The sequence below is a fragment of the Molossus molossus genome, unplaced genomic scaffold, assembly GCF_014108415.1.
Source record: "Molossus molossus isolate mMolMol1 unplaced genomic scaffold, mMolMol1.p scaffold_m16_p_2, whole genome shotgun sequence".
In the NCBI taxonomy this organism is placed as follows: domain Eukaryota; kingdom Metazoa; phylum Chordata; class Mammalia; order Chiroptera; family Molossidae; genus Molossus; species Molossus molossus.
In genome coordinates this window covers 122911755-122934639 of record NW_023425355.1, presented here as the reverse complement: position 1 = coordinate 122934639, position 22885 = coordinate 122911755, and the positions used below count along the sequence as shown (strand labels likewise).

General features: G+C 38.8%; 1 protein-coding gene across 1 annotated transcript in view; it reads right to left on the bottom strand.

The window, feature by feature from the left end:
* DMD (dystrophin) overlaps window positions 1-22885 on the bottom strand; it is a 2326146-nt gene that overhangs the window by 908249 nt on the left and 1395012 nt on the right. The window contains exon 45 of the mRNA XM_036270045.1: window positions 17105-17280. Within this exon, the coding sequence (XP_036125938.1) occupies window positions 17105-17280 (176 nt within the window). The remainder of the gene's footprint in view (window positions 1-17104; window positions 17281-22885) is intronic.

The following is a 22885-nucleotide window of genomic DNA, read 5'->3' as shown; positions in this document are numbered from 1 at the left end:
TGCATAACCCCAGCTGGGGCCGGGGACAAACTGCAACCAAGTTACGTGCCCTTTAGCGGGAACTGAACCTGGGACTCTGGCCTGTGGGCTGAAGCTCTAATCGCTGAGCCAAACCAGCCAGGGAGACCACCTTGTTTTAGATATTCCACAGGCTCCTCAAACCTATCATATCCCAAGTTGAATTCTGTATATCTAATTTGCTAGCCTCTCTCAATCTCAGTACTTCCCCTTGTGTTGCCTGTCCTATCTGATAGTACTACATTCAAGGCAGAAATCTGGAGAAGGGGGTCATTCTAGAAGCCCCCTATACCTTCCCACCATTTAATCTAATCAATCACCAAGTTATTTTACTTCCATCTATTGAGTATCTTGAATCTGACAGGCTTTAATCTGCTCAGACGTTCATTGTCCCCAAACTAAAATACTACAAAACTACTTGAGTCACCCTGCTGTCAGTCTCGCCCTCTTCCTTTCACCTCGAGCTCAACTCAATTATCAGAGGGGCCTATGTGACCCCAAATCTAAATTATTTAAAAACCTTCTGACACTCTTCTGTCCTACCCTAGAGAAAAGTCTTTTTGACATACAAAATCTACCATGATCAGGTCCATCTTGATTGCTCTACTTATTGCCACACCATACTTTGTTGTCCCTTAGACATTCAAGAGAAATCCTCTTATTAAACTTGCTTAGGATGACTGGATAGGCAGTTTTTTGAAAAATATTGTTCAGTTAGAAGGATTGTATAAAGTCATTATACATATTTAAACATTTACTCTCAGAACATATAAATGGTCATTAATTCACCTCTCATTTGGTGTGGGGTACAAGACTTTTCCTGGCGTAAGGATCCACTGACTAGAGTTCAGCATATTCTTTCTTACATAAAACACTCCTACATTTCAACATCTAGTCATCTATGACTTTAATTTTGGTTTCTTTAGAATAAGATTTAGAGAGACATTAGAAAGAATGTAAATGCAAAAGTCTTCCAGGTTTTGTGGTTTCTACCCTCTATCCCCAATCTTGAATAGCTGCCTCAACTTTACCTAACTGAACAGCATTTTTTAAAATTTATTTATTTATTTATTTTTGTTACAGATGTTTCTCCTTTTTCCCCCACTGATTTCCCCCTCCCCCTCGGTCCCCGCCCTGTCCCCAGCTTTGTTGTCCATGTCCATTGTTCATGCATACATGCATATAAGTTCTGTGGTTTATCTCTCCCCCACCACACCCTATTTTGGGGATTGTCAGTCTGTACCCCACATCCACGTCTCTGAGACTACCCTGTTCTTCAGACTGTTATGTTCACTATATTCCACAAATAAGTGAGATCATATGAAACTTGTCTTTCTCTGCTTGGCTTGTTTCGCTTAGGATAATTCTTTCCAGGTCCCTCCATGTCGTCTCAAAGGATAAGAGATCTTTCTTTCTTACAGCCGCATAGTGTTCCATTGTGTATATGTACCACAGCTTTTTTATCCATTCTTCTACTGATGGACATTTGGGCTATTTCTAGATCTTAGCTATTGTTAATAGTGCTGCTATGAACATGGGGGTACATATATTGTTTCTGATTGGTGTTCCAGGCTTCTTAGAGTATATTCCTAGAAGTGGGATCACTGGGTCAAATGGCAGTTCAATTTTTAATTTTTTGAGGTAACACCATATTGTTTTCCATAATGGCTACACCAGTCTGTATCCCCAACAGTAGTGTACTAGAGTCCCCTTTTCTCCACACCCTCACCAACACTTTTTTGATGATTTGTTGATGGCGGCCATTCTGACAGGAATGAGGTGAGGTGATACCTCATTGTTGTTTTAATTTGCATCTCTCTGATGAGTAGTGATTTTGAGCATTTCTTCATATGTTTCTTAGCCATTTGTATGTCCTGTTTGGGGAGGTGTCTATTTAGTTCCTCTAAACAGCTTTTTTTTTTTTTTTTTTGCTAATCACCTTGGTGAAGTGTTCCAAAGCATTTGACTTGGTTTTCATAAAAAAAACCAAAGGTCTCTTTGCTTTCCCATTTATTAGTTTATGTGATATTTAATTAAATAAAAGGTTCCTGAAAAACAAGAACAACTTGCATAAACTGGTTGGGAACAATACAGGGTTGATTCTTGAAAGCCAGACTCTGAAATGGTGGGAGGAAAGGTGTGTGGTTCCAGAGAGCCTACTTGAAAAACTTTTAAAAACATCTATGAGTAACTAAAATCCAGCATGCAGTCTGGAACAGGAATCAGGCAGCCGGTTTCACATCTAGAATAAAGAGCTGATATTATTTAGCATAATACTCTCCAGGTCCCTCCAAGTCATCTCAAAGGGTAAGAGATCTTTCTTTCTTACAGCCGCATAGTGTTCCATTGTGTAAATGTATCACAGCTTTCAGAGAAAGACAAGTATCACATGACCTCACTTATTTGTGGAACATAAGGAACAAAACAATCTGTTGACCAAAAGAGATCCAGAGTCATGGAAGAAGGGAACAGACTGACAAAATTCAGAGGGATGGGGAATGGGAGGGGTGGGAAGAGATAAACCAAAGAACTTATATAGCAATGGACACAGACATTAGTTTGGGGAAAGCAGGAGGTGGGTGTGAGTGAGAAAGAGGGTGTTAATGGGGAAGAAAGGGGACCATCTGCAATACTTTCAATAATAGAAAATTAATTTAAAAAAATAATGAACATGAATTAAAAAACTAAATAAAGTCTGGCTATTTGAACAGGTAAATGATATAGCTTTTAATAAAATGTTGAGGAATCAGAAAAAAAGAGAATGAAGAGCTGAAGATAATTAGATCATTAAAAGTAAACGAGATTTAGGAGAACTTCTCTATACTGAACTCCATGCAGTCCCTCAACGTAGTCAACTCTTTCTTGTTTCATTGATTTTGCTCATGTTACACTTTCCCTCTGTGTTATGTCCATTCTTTTTCTTTTTTTAAATTTATATTTATTTTTTTCCTTTATCGATTTTAGAGAAAGAGAAAAGAAGGAGAGAGATAGAAACATCAATGAGAGAGAACATCGATGGGCCACCTCCTGCATGCCCACCACTGGGGATCGGGCCCACAACCTGGGCATGTGCCCTGACCGGGAATCAAACCTACAACCTCTTAGTGCATGGGTCAACGCTCAACCACTGAGCCATAAGTGGCCAGTCTGTCTATTCGTTTTCATTTGACTCATGCCATCCTTCAAGGCCAGTCCCAGAGATCCTCCTCCCTAAGACACTCTCTCTAACTCTTACTTACCCAGCCTCATAAAAGACAATGGCAGGCCATAAATGAAGTACATTAATTTATACATCTATAGATAGTGATATTGTTAGTACCAGCCAATGTGACAGCATGTTTGGCTCCAGCTTGTCAGATTCACTAAAACTTGCCAAGTTTCAAAGAATAAACTATGACATAAAAAGATTAACTATGAAGCTAATGTTTCATAGTCTTTTGATGAAGAATTATGAATGTCCTTGAAAGCTTCTCAGGAATCATCAGAGAACAGATGGGAAGGGATCAACTTTTCCACAGACACATGTGGAAAGCAATATCTGTGTGATCCTCTCTGATCAATCTAAAAACAGTTCTTTGGTGGCACAGATAACATCTAAAACATTTTGTGGTTATACCTTGGATAAGGAGAAAATACTCAGTTTCAAGATTAATTCCTACTTCATTTAGAATTTATTAATTGTGATACAGTAAAACTGAGTAAATGTACAAAGTGTTTAATTCAAAGAACTTCTTTTTACTGTGAATAGTTATAGACATAGAAGGCATTTGTCTTTTAACAGTATTAAATACTTGAGAACGCCAAAAATATGAATTATCAACCGAATATTTTCTATTTTTTAATATTAGAATTGATTGCCCGGCCGTTGTGGCTCAGTACATTGAGTATCATCCCATGGACTGAGGTTCCAGTTCGATCCCTGGTCAGGGCACATGCCAGGGATGCAGGCTCCATCCCCAACAGAGGGTGTTCAGAAGGCAACCAAACAATGTTTCTCACATTGATATTTCTATCTCTCTCTCTCTAAATATATATATATAAACATATTAAAAAAAGATTAGAATTGATCAGGCCCAATTTCAAGAACTAAAAATGTATCTATGGAAATGTGATAATATGATAAAAACATTTTAAAAATAGTTCTGTCTGGCTCTATAGATCTCTTTTTAACCTATGTAATGATGTCAAGTATAAACATGTACATGTTTAGTTTAATATATATTTTTTAATTAATTAAATTATTTTTGTTACAGATGTTTCACCTTTTCCACCCACTAATTCCCCCCTCTCCCTCCCTCCCTACCCTGTCCCCAGCTTTGTTGTTCATGTCCATTGTTCATGCATACATGCATATAAGCTCTGTGGTTTATCTCTCTCCCACCACCTCCTCTTCTGGGGATTTTCAGTCTGTACCCCACTTCCACATCTCTGAGACTACCCTGTTCTTCAGACTGTTATGTTCATTATATTCCACAAATAAGTGAGATCATATGATACTTGCTTTTCTCTATTTGGCTTGTTTCGCTTAGGACAATGCTTTCCAGATCCCTCCATGTCATCTCAAAGGATAAAAGATCTTTCCTTCTTACAGCTGCATAGTACTCCATTGTGTATATATACCACAGCTTTTTTATCCATTCGTCTACTGATGGACATTTGGGCTGTTTCCAGATCTTAGCTATTGTGAATAGTGCTGCTATGAACATGGGGGTACACATATTCTTTCTGATTGGTGTTTCAGGCTTCTTAGAAGTGGGATCACTGGGTCAAATGGCAGTTCAATTTTTAATTTTTTGAGGTAACACCATATTGTTTTCCATAGTGGCTGCACCAGTCTGCATTCCCATCAGCAGTGTACTACAATCCCGTTTTCTCCACACCCTTGCCAACACTTGTTGTTTGATGATTTGTTGATGATGGCCATTCTGACAGGTGTGAGGTGATACCTCATTGCTGTTTTAATTTGCAACTCTCGGATGATTAGTGATGTTGAGCATTTCTTCATATGTCTCTTAGCCATTTGTATGTCCTGTTTGGGGAAGTGTCTATTTAGTTCCTCTGCCCACTTTTTAATTGGGTTATTTGTCTTCCTTTTGTTGAGTTGTATGAGCACTCTATATATATAGGAAATTAACCCCTTATTTGAGATATCATTGGCAATTATGCTCTCCCATACAGTGTGTTGCTTTTCCATTTTGATGATTGTATCTTTTGTATCCTGCTACTTTGAATGATAGCCTTGCTGGATAGAGTAGTCTTGGATTCAGATCTTTGTTTTTCATGACCTTGATTATTTCATGCTATTCCCTTCTGGCCTGTAGTGTTTCTGTTGAGAAGTCAGCTAAGAGCCTCATGGGGTTTCCTTTGTAGGTCACCTGTTGCTTATCTTTTGCTGCCTTTAGGATTCTCTCTTTGTCTTTAATTTTTGGCCTTTTAATTACTATGTGTCTTGGTGTGGGCCTGTTTGGGTTCTTCTTACTTGGGGCTCTCTGTGCTTCTTGAACTTGAATGCCTTCTTCCTTCACCAAATTTGGAAAGTTTTCTGTCACTATTTCTTCAAATATATTCTCTAACCCTTGCCTATTTTCTTCCTTTTTGGGTACTCCTATGACGCAAATGTTATTACATTTCCAGATGTCCCACAGTTCTCTTAAGCTGTCTTCCTGTTTTTTAACTGTTTTTTTTTTCCTTTTAGTTTTCTGATTGGTTGATTTTTTTCTACCCTGTTTTGTAATTCACTGATCTGGTCCTCAGCTTTCTCTACTCTGCTGGTTAATCCCTCCAATGAGTTCTTAATTTCTGCCATGTCATTCTTCATTTCCACTTGGTTGGTGTTCAATGTTTCTATATATTTACTCATGGTGTTGATGTCCTTACTCATGTTGTTGAGCTTCCTCAAGATCATGGCTCCGAACTCTACCTCTGGTAATTTGCTTAGATCTCATCTTCAGTAGCGTTCTCTTGTTCCTTCATTTGGGATTTCTTTGTTTCACCATTTTTGCTATCTTAGTGTGTTCTGGAGCCTGCCAAATTTTCCCTGTGGGTGTTAATGTTCTGCTGTTTGTGGCTCCCGCTACTGGGTTTGGATGAGCCTGGGTGGGCCCACGTTAAACATCACTGTCAAGTCTTACTTTCCTGGGTAGATTTGCAAGCCCAGGAAAGGTTCAGTTATCCTCTAGCTTTTTCCTAGTGGCTAGTTATTTCAGTTACTCAGTGCCTTGGAATGTAGCCCTGGTGTTCTGCACAAGAGGATTTCCAGAGGGTGGGATAGATGCTGGTTATTAATGAGCCTCAATTTGCATTTCTTTGCCTTACCTGGGAAAGGCTGAATCTCCAAGAGGGGGAGTGCTGCTCTTTTACCCCACAGCTCAGGGAAGGAGCACCCTGGCCACCATCCTTTGTGGCCACAACACAGCAAAAACTCTGAGTGCCCTCTGGTGTCCCCACAGAATTCCAGCCCAGTCTGCCCTCCCTCTGCCATTGCCCCCAGGTGAGTGGCTGTGGCCATTTTAGTGCTCTGTCCTGGCTCTCTGAGCTGTGGAACGGGCTTGGTCTTTATTCCCCAAGGGCACTGCTCACAGCTAAAACTGCTGTTGTCCTTGGGCTCCCAGCCCGCCACCCTCTCGTGCCTACTCAGATCCTACCAGTGTTCCTGGTTATATGGTCCTGTCCTGCTGCTTTTCTGTTGCTTTTTTCTGAGGATTTGTCTTTATTTTAATTGTAATTCCCGTTTGGTCCTGGGAGATATTCTGCGTAGTTTCTATTTACTCTGCCTCCATTTTCACATCCTCTAAGCCTATCTTGTGTGCAGCTGGGTTGCACAGGCCTTTCTGGTGCCCCTGCACCCTGCAGGTCCTGTGGGTAACTAGATCTCACAGTCCCTTTGGGGACCGGGCTCTATGCCTATGTTATGGGCTGCTGGGTAGCACAGGCTTCTCTGGTGCTTTAGCACCCTGCAGGTCCCATGGGTAATTGGATGGCACAGTCCCTGCTGGGTCGCACAGGCCTCTCTAGTGCCCCCACACCCTGAAGGTCCTGCAGACAGGCAGCTGGATCGCACCAGTCTTTCTCGGGCTCAGGCTTCCCACTGCTCTTGTGAGCTGCTGAAACGCACAGGCCTCTGTGGAGCCCCAGGTCCTGCTGCTGTGGGCCGGGGAGTGCTGCTGCCCCTTTGGCTCAACTCCTGCTCAGCTTTTGCTGTAGTTTTTGGGGATGGGTCTCAGCTGCTGGTCTGTGCTTCTGTTGCCTGGGGATGGATGTCTGCTCCCCAGCCTCTGTTGCTGGGGTTATCTCCACTCTTATGGGGCTGCTACTGTGGGGTATGGCGCCGGGCTCTGGGCTGTCTGAGGCTTCTGTGACCAGCACTTTGGCAGCTTCCCTACTGTGCACTGGTCTGTGTTGACACAGAGTGTCCACTGGTACGATGGTGCCAGGTGTGCTGGTGGGCTCAGGTTGCTGGGCCCTAGCCGCTCCCACTGCCTCCTCCCAGGGAAGACTGAGGATCTTCCAAAATGGTGGGACCTCCCCGCAGCACAGGGAGAAGTGCCCTGAAGGGCTGCTTACCGTGGTAGCTGGCTGCTCCAGTCACAGCACAGGAACTTTGTTCTCTGCATCTCTGCACTGCTTGGGTTTGGTCGTCCACTTTCACATCCACTCACACTCTCTCACACACTCACTCACTCTCTCACACAGTCAGCCTCCCTCTAGTCCCTCCTGCTGCCATCTTTGGAAACTATATCTGTTTAGTTTAATTTAATGGGAATAAAAATTTTATTTATTTATTTATTTATTTATTTATTTATTTATTTATTTATTTATTTTTATCCTCACCCAAGGACACTTTTGCATTTATCTTCAGATATAGCAGGAGAGAGAGAGGGAGAAATCGATGTGAGAGAGACACATTTAGTGGCTGCCACCCACACGACCCCAACCGGGGCCGGGGACGAACTGCAACCCAGGTACGTGCCCTTAACGGGACCTGAACCCGGGACTCTCCAGTCCACGGGCTGATGCTCCAACTGTGGAGCCAAACTGCCCAGGGCGAAATAAAAATTCTTATATTCATATTAAAGAAATCTTTTTTGGTCATCTACAATGTATTACATTTTCTACTAAGTATTGTGAGTTTATGGAGATGAGAATAAGATATTGCTTTGCCCTCATAAAGTTTTCACTCTTGCTGGAGAAAATAAAACATACCTAGGCATGACACATGCTAGATCTGTAAAATGTCATGTGAGTGTTCTAAAAACAAGCAAGAAGAACTTGAGAGAACAAACTGCTTCTGCATGAAAAGACTAGTACCATTCATTGCAAAACAGAGCTTATGCTGGGTTTTGGAGGATGGGCAGGATTTTGAGAAAAAACTAAGGGGACAGGCAATTCAACCTCAAAAAGTAAATAGTTTCCCCAAAAGCTGAAAGAACTAAAACTTCAAGTCATTTTATCCTTGAGACACAGGCTGAAATAGTGCAAATAATAGGGAACATTGTTGAAAATAGGTCAGATCATATTCTAGTTGGAAAGAGAGAGGTCAGAATATATTCTCTGCCCTATTGCCTTGCTACCAAGCACGGCCAGCTAAGGCTTGGTAAGTGACAAGTTGCTGGGCAGAAACTAGCAGGGTATCCTAGGGAATATGAAAGGTCAAAGATACGATAAGTAATGTGAAACTGTTACCTAGAGTAAGGACACTGGAGTCAGACTATTTGTGTTCACATCTTGGTTCAAACACTTGCTAGTTATTTGATCTCGGGCAAAGAACTTAAGCAGTCTGTGCCCAATTACCCTTTAAATTTTTTTTCTTTATTGCTTTTAGAGAGAGAGGGAGGGAGAGATCGAAACATCAATGAGAGAGAACATCGATTGGCCACCTCCTGCATGCCCCCCATTGGGGACCAGGCCCACAACCTGGGCATGTGCCCTGACTGGGAATCGAACCGGCAACCTCTTGGTGCATGGGTCAATGCTCAACTACTAAGCCACACCAGCTGGGCCCAGTTGACCTTTCGTAAAAACTGAAATAATAACAGAGTTTTTATGAAGATTATGTGAGCTATGTAAAGCACTTGGAATCACACCTGGAAATATTAAGTGCTATCACCACCACCATCATCATCCTCTTATACAAATGTCTATAGGAAGTATTATAAAGTCAAATGTCTATGGGAGAGAAATCAATATAAATGAGGTGAAGCAGGTGTGGCAAACTGAAAAGAACGCTTGCTTGTCCAGACCTGCGCTTCTCAAATTTGAATGTGCATGTGAATCACCTGGGAATGTTCGAACGCTAACTATGATTTATTAGATCTGCATTTCTTAGTAACTCCCAGGTGATGTCTGTGTGCTGGTCCAGAGACCACACTTTGAGTAGCAAGAATCTGAAACATCTGTTACTCAGTTGTAGCTGATAGGGTCTTGAGAGAATATGAGAATGAGTGCCTAGTAGCCAGATCTAAGTGTTCAGAAGGAAACAGAAATACTTTTTTTTTTTTTAAAGAAAAGAAACCTCTCAATTTTCAAACGCTGGCAATTCTTTGAAAACAGTACCTAAGTAAAAATATCACATGCTTTCCAAGATGGATTCAGCCTGTTGGCGCTCAGTCTGCGAAGTCTGGGCTGAGTGAAGACAGTCAGGGTCAAATAAAACCTGTGATGGGAAGCCAGAGAAGTTCAAGTACAGAGCAAGTAGACTGAAGTTTGGGCTGGAGAGGTCCTGGGGGCAGAGTGTGAAGGTGTGAGAAGGCCTCAGCACTGGTTTATTTGGATATCCTGGGTACACTTTGAAAGTTGAAGCACATTGTAAAGAGACTCTTGAAGTACTTTAGCATTTTTGGTTTTCATTGTGTAAAAAAGAAAGGTGCTATACTGAAGGCGATTTTGTTAGGGGAATCTGAATTCGTGAGAAGACAAAATTAAAGGTGACTTCAGAGAGAACAGTTATCTTACAAAGAGTGCATAGAGTAATATGAATTGCTAATGGAGATTTTCAAGAAGAGGTCCTACTAGGCCTACTTTAATGAATTAGATAAGGCTCATTTCTAATTAACAGCATCCATTTGCATGCAAACAATGAGCTGAGGTCTTTAAAAAACAATTTCTTCCCTTAAGTGCATTTAGGATTGCATCCCATTAGCTTATTTACACCATTAATTTGCTTGGCAAACTAGCATAGATTATATACAGGTAAACTTTGTTTCAAATATTCAGAAGTTGCGGTATTGAAATAAATAAGAAGTTCCTGATTTTCCATGAAGTCCCAAACATAAGGGCTTTTAAATATGCCTAGCTTTACTGTGATCTTGGATGTATTCAGAAAGAGATTTTTCCTTTCTTACAAAAGTAATGTGAAAACATTTTTCCCCTTGGGCTGCTTCCCCCAAAATGTGGCAGTATTCCTTTCAGAAGGGACTAATGCCCAGATCTTAGTTTCTATATACCATTTCCCACTAAAAGAAACCAAAGGATCTTAGAGAAATGTTTGATAACAAAGTTGGGGAAGGAGAAGTACAAGATGAGCCTGGGACATTAAAGCAGGTAAAGGTGAGCATCAACAAGACTAATAACTATAATTCATGAAAACATAACGAACAAGTAAGAATACATTAAATCCATATTGACATCAAAGAGAGAGAAAAAAAAAAACTTTTCTTTTGTGTGTATGTTTTTGTTTTTTTTTTTTAAGAAGAAATCAGTTTGCAGGATCATGTCATAATAAGGAACATCACCATTTTGCAGTCCCCTAATTAAGATAGATAAGCATCACCGATGGATATTAAAACCATAAGATGACTTACTTATTTCAAAGGCAAAAATGTTACTTCACAATTCAAGATCTGACAGTTACTAACTAAACTAAGTGATCAAACTTGGCAGTGTTTAGAGTGGAACTACCTCATATTATGCATCTCTGGATGTGATATGAAGTACACGGCCTCCTATATGAACTATTCTTGCCAAAAATATTTTGACTTGCATTTTTCAAGTGTCATTTAGACCCAACTTTCAGTTTATAAGAAATGGAGAGTATAGAGAACAAGTTAAATTATATCAGGAAGACAAAAATATAAGACAAATCCAGAAAGGTGAGATAATTTTTGAGGATATTGTCCTGGACTCTTTCAAATGTCAGCATCAGTAAAAAGAAAATGAAAGTGGGAGAGCTGTTTTAGAATAAAAGAGACTGAGGAAACAGAATAGCTGAAGGGGATCAGAAAATGCCACCTCAAAATACACTACTTTGGCATAAGGATTATTTTGAGCTGAGGGCAGGGTATAAATTTCCCTTTGTGAAGGCAATCCTCTTTACCCCTTTCTGTACCAGGAAAAGTAGACGACTTTTATCATTGTAGACAGTATCATCTTGAATCTGCATAAAGAAACCTTACTAAAATATAAATTTTTAAAAAATGGTACTGAAATACCCATTATCTTCCATTAGTTTCTCTGTATGTTGCATTTACCTTCCCACAATATGTCACCCTTAGAAGCCCAAACCTGTTTTCCTTTGTTTTCTCCTGTCCCCACACTTTATCACTCTTTGTTAAAATGATATATAAGTTCTTAGGCCTACCACTTCTTTGGGGTTTTTACTTCTATTCCATTAAGCTCTTCATACCACACAAACATATTAACATCAAATAAAATCTGTATGCCTGTTGTCTTATTAAGGTATTTTTTGTTTGTTTGTTTGTTTGTTTTTGTCAGTTTAACTTGCAGGCTCTAAAGCTAAACCTTAGAGGATGAAGAAAATAGTTTTTTTTCCTCCCCTATAAAATCAAATGCAATGTATGAAACATGATGGGATGCTGGTACAATAAAAAGCTAAAAAAAAATCATAGAAGACAGTTTTGAACTAAAGGGGAAATTTAGATATGGGCAGGATATGAAGTAATAATATGGTATTATTTTTCATTTTCTTGAGCATGAGAAACGAGTATGGTTTTATACGGCATATTGCTATTCTTGGATGATGCATGCTGAAGTATTTAGGGTGAAATAAAAGAATGTATAACATACTTTTCAAATGTTAAAACAACAAAAAGTGTGTGTGTGTGTGTGTGTGTGTGTGTGTGTTGCTTTATAGATTAGAGAAAGTCAGGTATAAAAGAGGTAGAAAGAGGAAGAAAGGAAAAAAATATATGGTTAAGAGTTAAATTTTAATTGTTGAGTCTAGGAAATTAAGAGTACAGGAGGATACATGGGTATTTGTCGTGCTACTTAAAAAAATATTTTTTTCCTTTATTGATTTTATAGAGAGAGGAAGGGAGAGGAAGAGAGAGACAGAAACATGATAAGAGAGAACATCAATTGCCCGCCTCTTGCATGCCCCCTACTGGGGATCGGGCCCACAACCTGGTTATGTGCCCTGACTGGGAATCGAACCTGTGACGTCTTGGTGCATGGCTTCACACTCAACCACTGAGCCATACCAGCCAGATTCATTGTGCTACTTTTTCCCCACTTTCTATATGCTTGAAATTTTTCACTAAAAAAATGAGAGCCCTGGCCGGTTTGATTCAGTGGTTAGAGCATTGGCCTGCAGACCGAAGGGTCTTGGGTTTAATTCCCAGTTAAGGGCACATACCTGGGTTGTAGGTTCAATCCCCAACCCTGGTTGGGATCATGTGGGAAGCAGCCAATTGATGTGTCTCTCTCACATGGATGTTTCTCTCTCTCTCTCTCAATCTCTGTCACACTCTCTCTTTCTCTCCCCCTCCCTCCCTCCCTTCTACTCTATCTAGAAATCAGTAAAAATATCCTTGGGTGAGGATAAAAAGAAAGTTGTATGTTAGTACAATAATTTCCTTATCTGTGAAATGGGGAAAGAAATATCACATTTGTCTAAATGGAAGACGTTATGAGTCAGAGATTACTCAATGTATGGATTCCAGTGCCCGTCACTTTGCTTTCCTATTCCATTCAATCTTTAATTAACTGACATTATTTTAAGTAAAATACCCTTCCTTATGTTGTCAGCAATCCATTGCTCGAAGGTCTGCCTGCCCACATTCTCTTGACTGGTACATCTGGTGGAATATTCCAGAAAAAAAAGGAGTGTATGAGGATGATAACTGCACTATCTAAAGGACTGGAACCATAGCATATGTGAATGAGGTCTAGGCAGACAAATAAACAGCTGGCTAGAAATGTTTAATATCCCTTTTATGCTATGGACCCCACTGATGATCTGGTAAAGCCTGAGACTCCTTTCTCAGAATAATGTTTGTAAATCCATAATATAAAACACAAAGGACTCCAAAAGAAGCCAACTGTATTGAAATACAGTTTAAAAACTATTAGAAAAACATGCCCTGGCCGGTTTGGCTCAGCGGTTAGAGCGTCGCCTGTAGTCCAGAGAGACCCGGGTTTGGTTCCCGCTAAGGATACTTTCCTCAGTTGCAGTTTGTCCCCAACCTGGTTGGGGTCATGTGGGTCCTGTTTGGGGTCATGTGGGTGGCAACCAGTTGATGTGTCTCTCTCACATTGACGCTTCTCTCTCTCTCTCTTCCTCCCACTGTACCTGAAGATAAATGCAAACATGTCCTTGGGTAAGGGTAAAGAAAAAACACAACAATGAGAAAAACGTATGTGTGATATAGTAATGCAAGTGATTGTTCATTATTAACACATTAATAAGATCTTATGGCAGATCTAACAGCCACTGTGGTTTTGAAGTAGTCGTAAGCATGAACAATATTTTGAGATGCCTGTACCAACTCTAGTGAGATGTGAAAACATCTGTGATTTCTCAGGTACTGCTAGTGTTACTTTGGTGTGTTGCCTATAAGTAAAATGGAAGGGAGTGCTCAATTTCAGTTAGAGGTTAATGAAAACAAAGAAGAAATCCTCCCTGCATTAAAGCTCATAGCACCCCCTTAAATTCTATCAAGGGACCAGGGCTTAAAAATCTTGATACACAGGTTTGCTTTTTTTTTTGAAGCTCACCCGAGGATATTTTTACATTAATCTTCAGATAGAGCTGGAGGGAGAGAGGGGGAGAGAGGGAGAGAGAGAGAGAGAGAGAGAGAGAGAGAGAGAAACATCAAGGTGAGAGAGACACATCGACTGGTTGCTACCTGCAGGACCCTAACCAGAGACAGGGACAAACTGCAAGAGAGGTACATGCCCTTAGCGGAAACCAAACCCAGGACTCTCTGGTCCACAGGCAACGCTCTTACCCCGCTGAGCCAAACTGGTCAAGGATAGCTTGCTTTGTTTTAACTTAGGACTTCCCTTTATGACCCATAGGTTTTCATTTGCATCTTTTTTATTTACAAAAACCATTTTGGGGGCTAAGCTATCATTAAACGTATTACTATCATGCTTAAACCTATAGATGTTGTTCAGTTCCTCTGGTACATAATTGAGACAACAGTGAATTTGCTATCTTAAACTGCACAGTTAATTGACTATATTTTATACTTCATTTACTTCCTACATAGACTAACCTTAATGGATGGCCACTGTTATTTGAATTTTTCTGAACGTTTCCTTCTCATATTTCTGATATCTTGCATTTTCAAAGAGAAAGGTTTAAAATTATGTAGCTATAATGCTACAAATAGTTCTTGTAGACTTTTTTGCCTAAGTTATATACGTTTGTTCATTTGTGTACACAGACTAAGAAAAATTGACTGTTTCCAGCAACTGGATTTAAAGCCCACTGCAAACTAAGAACACTGTTGTCAGCTTGAATAACCATCTTATTTTTCACCGGTGCAACAGATAACTTCTATTTCCTTCAAGCTTCTGCTTGGGTTGCACTGAAAGCATGCCAGTGATTAATAATAGTTTCATGATTACAGCCCTCCCATCACAATTGTTAGGTTGACATGGTCTTTATAAAATGTTATTTCATTTTACTTTATTTCCTACCGGATGCTTAGAAATAGCTGGGAGTGTGTTTGTAGAAATGGCACTTATATTTTACTACTATTTTACATTTCATAAAATTCAAATGATACAGAAATCCTGAGGAAGTGTGCCACAAAACTGATCTCGGTGGAAATTTAAATATGCTAACATTTATTTTTAAAATGTAGCGTGAAGTTGACAACTTTAAGCTGAGTTAAAAAAAAAAAAAAAAAACTCAAGGAAGCTGATCTTGACTTTTTAAAGCACAAAAAAAATGCAATATTTAATGTAGGTCAAAATGTTTAAATGGGAGAAAATTTTCTACCCAATTACAGCCAAATCCCTAGCTGTAATTAACCTACAACTTGCATAATATTTCACAACAGAGTCAGCATATACCACTTTCTTATAAACTTAGAAGGATCTAAAATTGTGGAGCCTAGTTGCTAAAACATAACTCTCTCTTCATGCATAACTTCTAATTTGTATTTAAAAATCAATAACAGACAAGATTTTAAAAGTTCAGGTAAAAAAGAGTTTTCAGAAAAATATATTAATATACTCTATTGAAACACTATGAGTAAGATATTTAAAAGTGAGACGCAGATTCACAGAGAGACAGCAGGCTGACAGTTGGGTGGGGTACTGGGGGGTGTTGAGGAAAAAGGAAGAAAAAAACCTCATGGACACCAGACTGCAGGAACAGTATGGTGATTGTCGGGGGGGGGGGGGATGGAAGAGGGTAAAGAGGGGATAAATGGTGATGGAAGGAGACTTGACGTGGGGTAGTGAACACACAATACAGTGTACAGATGATGTATTATAGAATTGTACACCTGAAACCTGTAATGTTTTGTTATCTAGTGTCACCCAAATGAATACAATAAAAAGGAAAAAAACCTGAGAAGCAATACTTTATATACAATAAAGAACAAATAACCCTCTAATCAATTGAATCCACTTTATGAATTCAAGATGTTATTCAATTTTTCTTAATCGTTTCATATCTTAACATCTTATTTTAGACTAGATCGAGTCAAGTTCAGAAATGACATTATACAGGTTTAAACTTGTTCATAGTGTAAACATATCAGTTATTTAAATAATAGGATAGTTGTGTGTTTAATAGAAGGATTTCAACTTAGGAAAAAAATATATAACTTTCTCAAGGAAGAAGTTTCACTATAAACTTTGGGTCTTTATGTAACCAACACATAAATTACAATATTTTCTAAACCAAGATTTAAAATAAAAATGTTTTTAGATGATGCTATTATTTTTTAACTTTAGCAAGTGTGTGTGTAGGTCAAATAATTCATCCATTTTTTACAAGAATATGAATTCTATCTACTTTCTGAATAATGCAACATGAGCAAAGGCAAAGGTTCCAAAACCTTTCTAATACATCCTCACCAATGAAGTTTATTAATGAGTTGTTTTAGCTTTCTGAATATTAAAAATTCACCTATTATGCAGAGGATAGGTAGGAAGCCAGAACTTGGCAACAGGAGTTTTCATTGTTCACAACAATAGTCTCATTTGGTAAATAAAGGCCACGCCCTCTCTTATGAACCTGGAAACATTAGCACCCACAACTGGAAGCATAATACAAAATCCCATTTATGAAAATCTCTGTGCATTCCAACTACAGCGGCCTGCATTGGGCTTTCTGTGCTTGCAGTCCAAGGGAAAGTGAAATGACGAATGAATTCAACAATAACCTTTTTGAGATTTTGTTTTCCCCTTTAGCTTTGAACATGTTTGGCCCTGGTCCCTCTTCAAGAATGTACTAACAAATGCAGTGCAACTAAAAGGTAAATATTACTCTCATGTTTTTCAGCATCATAGTCACATTTGTAGCTGTTCAAAAAAGTCTAGCCAAAGACAAAATAGTCCTTTCTCAAGTCCTTTCCTCCTCTTCTTTAAAAAGATCATTGGTCCACAGCTTGTTAAAGTTGGAATAGACTGAAGACATTCATATTTACGCAATCATGTGATTTTTAAAATAAACTTGAAACTTTAAAGTAGCAGGAAAACACTTCCTACTTAACTAGCAACAACTAAACATTTCAGTCTATGAGAAAAAAATGCATTATTGCTATTGATGGGCCCTTAATGTTAGTGCCTTACACTCTGGTTATAATCTTTCACAAAATCTTGTTTTGTAAAAGACAGCTTATAAATTGCTCTGCTACATTGAAAAATCCTATTTTATCTGTCACCCTACCTCTTTTTCCTTTCTGCCAGATGTTTGCAGACCTCCTGCCACCGCAGTTTCAGGCTTCCCAATTTTTCTTGTAGAATACCGGCATCTGTTTTTGAGGACTGTTGAATTATGTCTTCCCCAGTTGCATTCAATACTCTGACAGCAATTTGCCGCTGCCCAATGCCATCCTGGAGTTCCTGTAAGATACCAAAAAGGCAAAACAGAAATGAAGCCCTGTGTCCTTTTATTTGAGAAAAGATTAAACAATGTGCTACCACATGTGGTTCTGCGGGGAGAGGAGGAAATAAAAAAAGCTCCATGTGAAAGTTTTTCTATGAAACTGACATTCCTCTATCCAAAGGATACAAGACAGAAAGACATCTTTTATGTGTTAAGAAAATAAAAAAAAAAAAAGTGCTCTCTCAGTTCAGCTCCAGTTTTTATATTTGTAAAGCTTGTCAGCTAGAGGATGTTATAATGTCCTACAAATCAATTAGTTGAAAACCTTCTTAAGAGCAAATTCGATTTCTTGTCCCCACAAGGATGTTCCATGTTTAATAGTCTATGAAGTGTTGTAAAATTTAAGGTGAAAAAAGTATTTGAACTTCTTAGTGACAGTCAGTGTAAGAGGTGAAAAAGAACATACATAGTTTAGTCACAGTATTAATTAAAAAAAAAAAAAAAACTCTAGAGATATTTAAACAAAAATTCATTACTGTATTAGAAGGAATTTTGTTTCAAATTATGTTTCCATCAGTGTAGTTTGCATTATAAGACCGAGAAATAATTGCTTTCAGGGGCAACCTATGAAGTCCCTAAGGTACAGCAATAAATTTAAAAATAATCTATAGTCACCAGAACGTTGTTATGAGTCACTGCTGGTGTCAAACTTAAATATCGTCTACTTTTTATCCTCAATGAAATTTTAAAAGTAGAATGTCAGAAAAAAAAAGAATAGTTCCATCAAAAAGAGACTATTACCAAAAAAGAGGGACTATTACAACCAAATATGCATAAAAACAAAAAATGCTTTTTACCATTAAATAAAAATGGCACCCTGTCTTTTTAAAAAGTTAACCTAGAATTGATAAGGCAATGAAAATAACCCATTATTCAATATAAAGTTTAGAAAATGAAATAATATGAGGACTTGAGATAACTGCCATATTTAAATGTAAAGGATTCACAAATCCTTATGTACTACTGGGATAAAGTCAGTGTGCAGAACACTTTTCTGATAGATGTCTTTCTAATCATCTAATTCTCTCTCTCTCCCTTTTTTTTAATCCTCACCCTAGACATTTTTGCATGTATCCTCAGATAGAGCAGGAGGAGAGAGGGAGGAAGAAAGAGACAGAAACATCAATGTGAGAGAGACAGACTGAGTGGATGGCACTCACATGACCCCAACCAGGGCCAGGGACAAACTGCAACCGAGATACGTGCCCTTAGCAGGAACCAAACCCGGGACTCTGGTCCACCAGCCGATGCTCCAACCGCTGAGCCAAACTAGCCAGGGCTCATTGAATACTCTTATATTGCCCTGTTCCTTGAGCCAATACCAAGTACACAGTAAAGCCCAGAATACACTTGCCAAATAGATGAATGAATGCCTGTCTTCCGAGAGTAGGTCAAATCTCCCTCAGATTCAGATGCCACATAAACGTCTTGGTATTTATTTACCACTATTGTGTAATATTTTGAATACTAGAACTTTTGGTAGTAAAACTTGAGCAGTGAAAAGTCTCAATAAACCAGCAACAAGTTATAACAAGGCAATTATTCCAGGGACACAATATCTCACAATGAATACAAAACTATATACAGTAATTGAACTACTCATAAGGTTTCCTGATCATACTTTCCTAAGTGTGCATGCGATATGCTGTAGTAAACGGGTGATATTTCCTTGCAACTATTTGACTTTTCTCTGTTACCTACATCTCATTCTTTTTTTAAAGTTTTTATTTATTGATTGATTTTAGAGAGAGAGGGAGAGAGAGTCAGAAACATCAATGAGAGAGGACACCGACTGGCCACCTCCTGCATGCCTGCCACTGGGGATCGGGCCCACGCCTGGACATGTGCCCTGACTAGGAATCGAACCACGACGTCTTGGTGCATCGGTTGATGCTCAACCACCGAGCCACACTGGCCAGGCTACATCTCACTCTTTATCATCTGTTCAGATGATTGTTGCACATGATGTCATTTTTAGTAATAGGTATACCACTTTATAATGAACTGTGTCTGTATTTCTATTATACCATAAATTCCTTGAGGTCTGAGATTGTGCCCTAGTCATGAAAAAAATATGCTCAGGTGAGGATTAAAAAAAATAGATAGGACTTAGGCACCTGGAAGATCAGTGGGGTGAGAAGATGGCAAAATGAAAGGCCTCTGTCATGCAATTTCCATGATCTGACCAGGGATATACATCTGGGCTCTATGTCACCATATGAGGGTGGTCATTTAGGAAAAGATGTGGTGCTGGGTGTATATTGGGCCTGGCCAGAAAGGACTTTGCTTTTTATTAAAGAGTTTGTAATTCATTGGAAGGCAAGAGAAAATGACTTAAATTTTAAGTACAGGAGTATGAGCGCTAACTGTGTTTCTGGATAATTCTGAGGCAGAAGTTAGGCTACTGTTAAGGCAGGGGCACAGGCAAAACAGCTAGGAGAGGAGATCGTTTAGACAGTGCACCAGGAAGGAAAGGCTAGAGGTAGCATAAATTGTTAACTCCGAATCACCAGGGTTTGGTAACTAGCTGAATCACGCAATCATTCAATCATGAACAACTACTGAAATGGGGAAATCTTTGCCTAAAACATAGAGGAAAAAAATTATGACTCATTTGTATCCCCAACGGTATCCATCACCCACAACTATTAGTAATACTTATTAAAAATGAATGGAACACCTATTAGATTTGTGCTATAGAAGTGTATCTCTAACTCAGATGTATGCGAGAATCTCTTAGAGATCTTATTAAACTGCCATTTCTGATTCACTAGGTCTGTGGAGGGCCCTGAATTCTCTCCGTCTAACAAGCTTCAGGGGATGCCAATACTGCAGCTCTGGGAACAACACATTGAGTAAGATGATAGAGTAAATGCCTTCTAAATCTGTGTTGTGTAATTAAAGAATTCCTGTTGCTGGTTTACAATGCTATAAACTAAAGCTGCCTCAGAATTTTTATCTAAGCCCCTTCCATTTGTATTTTTTTTTTTTGGCCCTTCTACTTCAAGGCTGATGGTTACATTGATTTTACAACCCAATTGTAGAATCAACAAAGGTTTTGTTACTTCTATTTCCCAGACAGGAGATAGAATTGAATAGCTAAGAATGAAGTAATCATTTAAAATTGTTAGATTTAAATCTCATTTATATAGAGTCCCAAATCAGGGTCTTCAAATTCTTTTTTTAATTTTGTGAAAGAAGAGCTCATTAAATAGTCTATGGCAGTTGTGTGAAAAGATTTTGTAATCAGGACAAGTATTTACTAATCTACTTGAGGAGCATTTTCAGTAATAAAGCGTATGACTGCAAAATAATGGATCAAAACAGCAGGTAAAAATTTGTACATGGTACTTTACAGTTAGCTTCTGAGCCTGAAAAAGATAAAACTTGATTCACAAAATTAAATGTAAAGCCTCAATCAACTTTATTCACTTAGTGAAAAATGAATTCATTTTTATTCTATAGCTTTTAAATATTTTAAGTACTAAATTAATCATTACCAGTGAAATTTCCAAGCTTTGATATCATATTCATGTTCTGTTGTCATTGACATCGTTATCTATTGCTCTGGCAATTAACATCTAGTCTTAGTTTTGGACAGAAAGAAAATCATAATTAAATCTATTGGATTATTCATCATAGTTAGAAAGCTAATTGTGTTTTGATGCCAATAGAAATCATCATTCTTAATACGCACTGTCTATCAGACTCCAGACTCCCAGAGGGAGATTTATCAAAATATAAAAGCCCAGAATCCCACCTGAAGCAGATGGAATTAGGATCCCTGGGGATCAGGGGACAAAGGTGTGCAAAATAGATACGCTGTTCAAGAAAGTGTAGGTGAGAGAAGGGGCCAGTGAGCAAGAGAGGCATGTTTCAGAGTTAATGCATTATTCGCAATTTCTTGTCTGCTTTTTAACTTGAGAAATGCTCCTAAATTATAGAAAATGACACCTATATCTAAGTCCTTCAAGTCTGGTCAAATTGAGGGAAGAGAAAAATTACAGGGAAGGAATAACTGCAACATTTTTATATAGGGAATAATATGAGAAACGGTACCCAGTACATTTTGTATGAAAACACAGCAGAAAGTTGAGAAATAGATTTTCAAAACGGTATGAAAACACAATAAATATGAAATAAAATGTGACAAATGAAGAAACAGAATAAGCTAAGAAGGAGTTATGGGACATTGTACAATGACAAATTGGATAAGCTATGTAGGCGATCAAGACTTGGCAAAATATCTCAAACTAGGCAAAATAGAAGAGATAAAAAGTGATTGGGAGAAAGGAGCAAGACTGAGGGAAACAGAAAAGAGAAAAACAAAACTTTCATTGAATAAGTAAATGTGTCAAGAATCCAACCCTGTGATTTTCTTACAATTTTGCTAATAATTTACTTTTAGACAGATTAATCACTGATTCAGTTTACTCGTTGGTCAGGTGAAAATATGTAATAATGTAATACTATGAACTCTATAGAGACTTGCGAAACTGCAAGATAGAATTTTATGGTACGATTTCATAAAAATATGACATGTTATCTTTTACCTACTGAGTTGCATTTTCTGTCCTGCTTAAAATAATGCCCATTGTTTATCTTTGCCACCTCCTAGAATTCAAGAGTCTGAAAAGTAATATCTGGTCATTTTTTTCAAAGATAAATTAAACAAGTTTGCTTCTCTTGTTAATTCTTAGAGTATACAGTCAACCCTTGTCTTCAGAATTATTAAGATGCTCCAGAAAATAACTCCATTTTTTTTTAATCCTCACCCGAGGACACTTTTTGCATTCATCTTCAGATAGAGTGAGACGGAGAGAGGGAGAGAGAGAGAAAGAGAAACATCGATGTGAGAAAGACACATTGAGTGATTGCGACCCCAACCAGGGCCGGGGACAAACTGCAAGTGAGGTACGTGCCCTTAGTGGAAACCGAACCCGGGTCTCTCTGTACCGCAGGTGAACGCTTTAACCCCTGAGCCAAACTTGCCAGGCAAATAACTCCATTTAAATCAGATGATGAATTTTTGTCCAAAAGCAACAGAAATGGACACATGCCCAAGGCATATAGCAGACTCTATGAGAGGACACATTCAACATAGCCCATTTGTGGACCTGATGATCACGTGAGAGCATCTCATGAGGACAGTGACAAGGATTAATAGCCGAAACTTGGGAAACCCAGGAGTTAGAAAGAGTACGAGAGAGGCAAGAGTGGGAAAATGGTTTATTAAAAATAGAAAGAATTGCCGGCTGGTATGGCTCAGTGGTTGAGCATCAACCCATGCACCAAGAGGTCACCGGTTCGATTCCCGGTCAGGGCACAAGCCCAGGTTGTGGGCCCAATCCCCAGTGTGGGCATGCAGGAGGCAGCCAATTGATGTTCTCTGTAATCGATGTTTCTCTCTCTCTCTCTCCTGCTCTCTCTAAAGTCAATAAAGAGAAAAAAATAGAAAGAATGAAAAAAGGGAAAAATGGCTTAGAGAAACCGCAATTTTTGAGTCAAGAATAAAAGTTGTAGGGAGGCAGGAATCAAGGCTATGGTCAAGAACCCAGAATG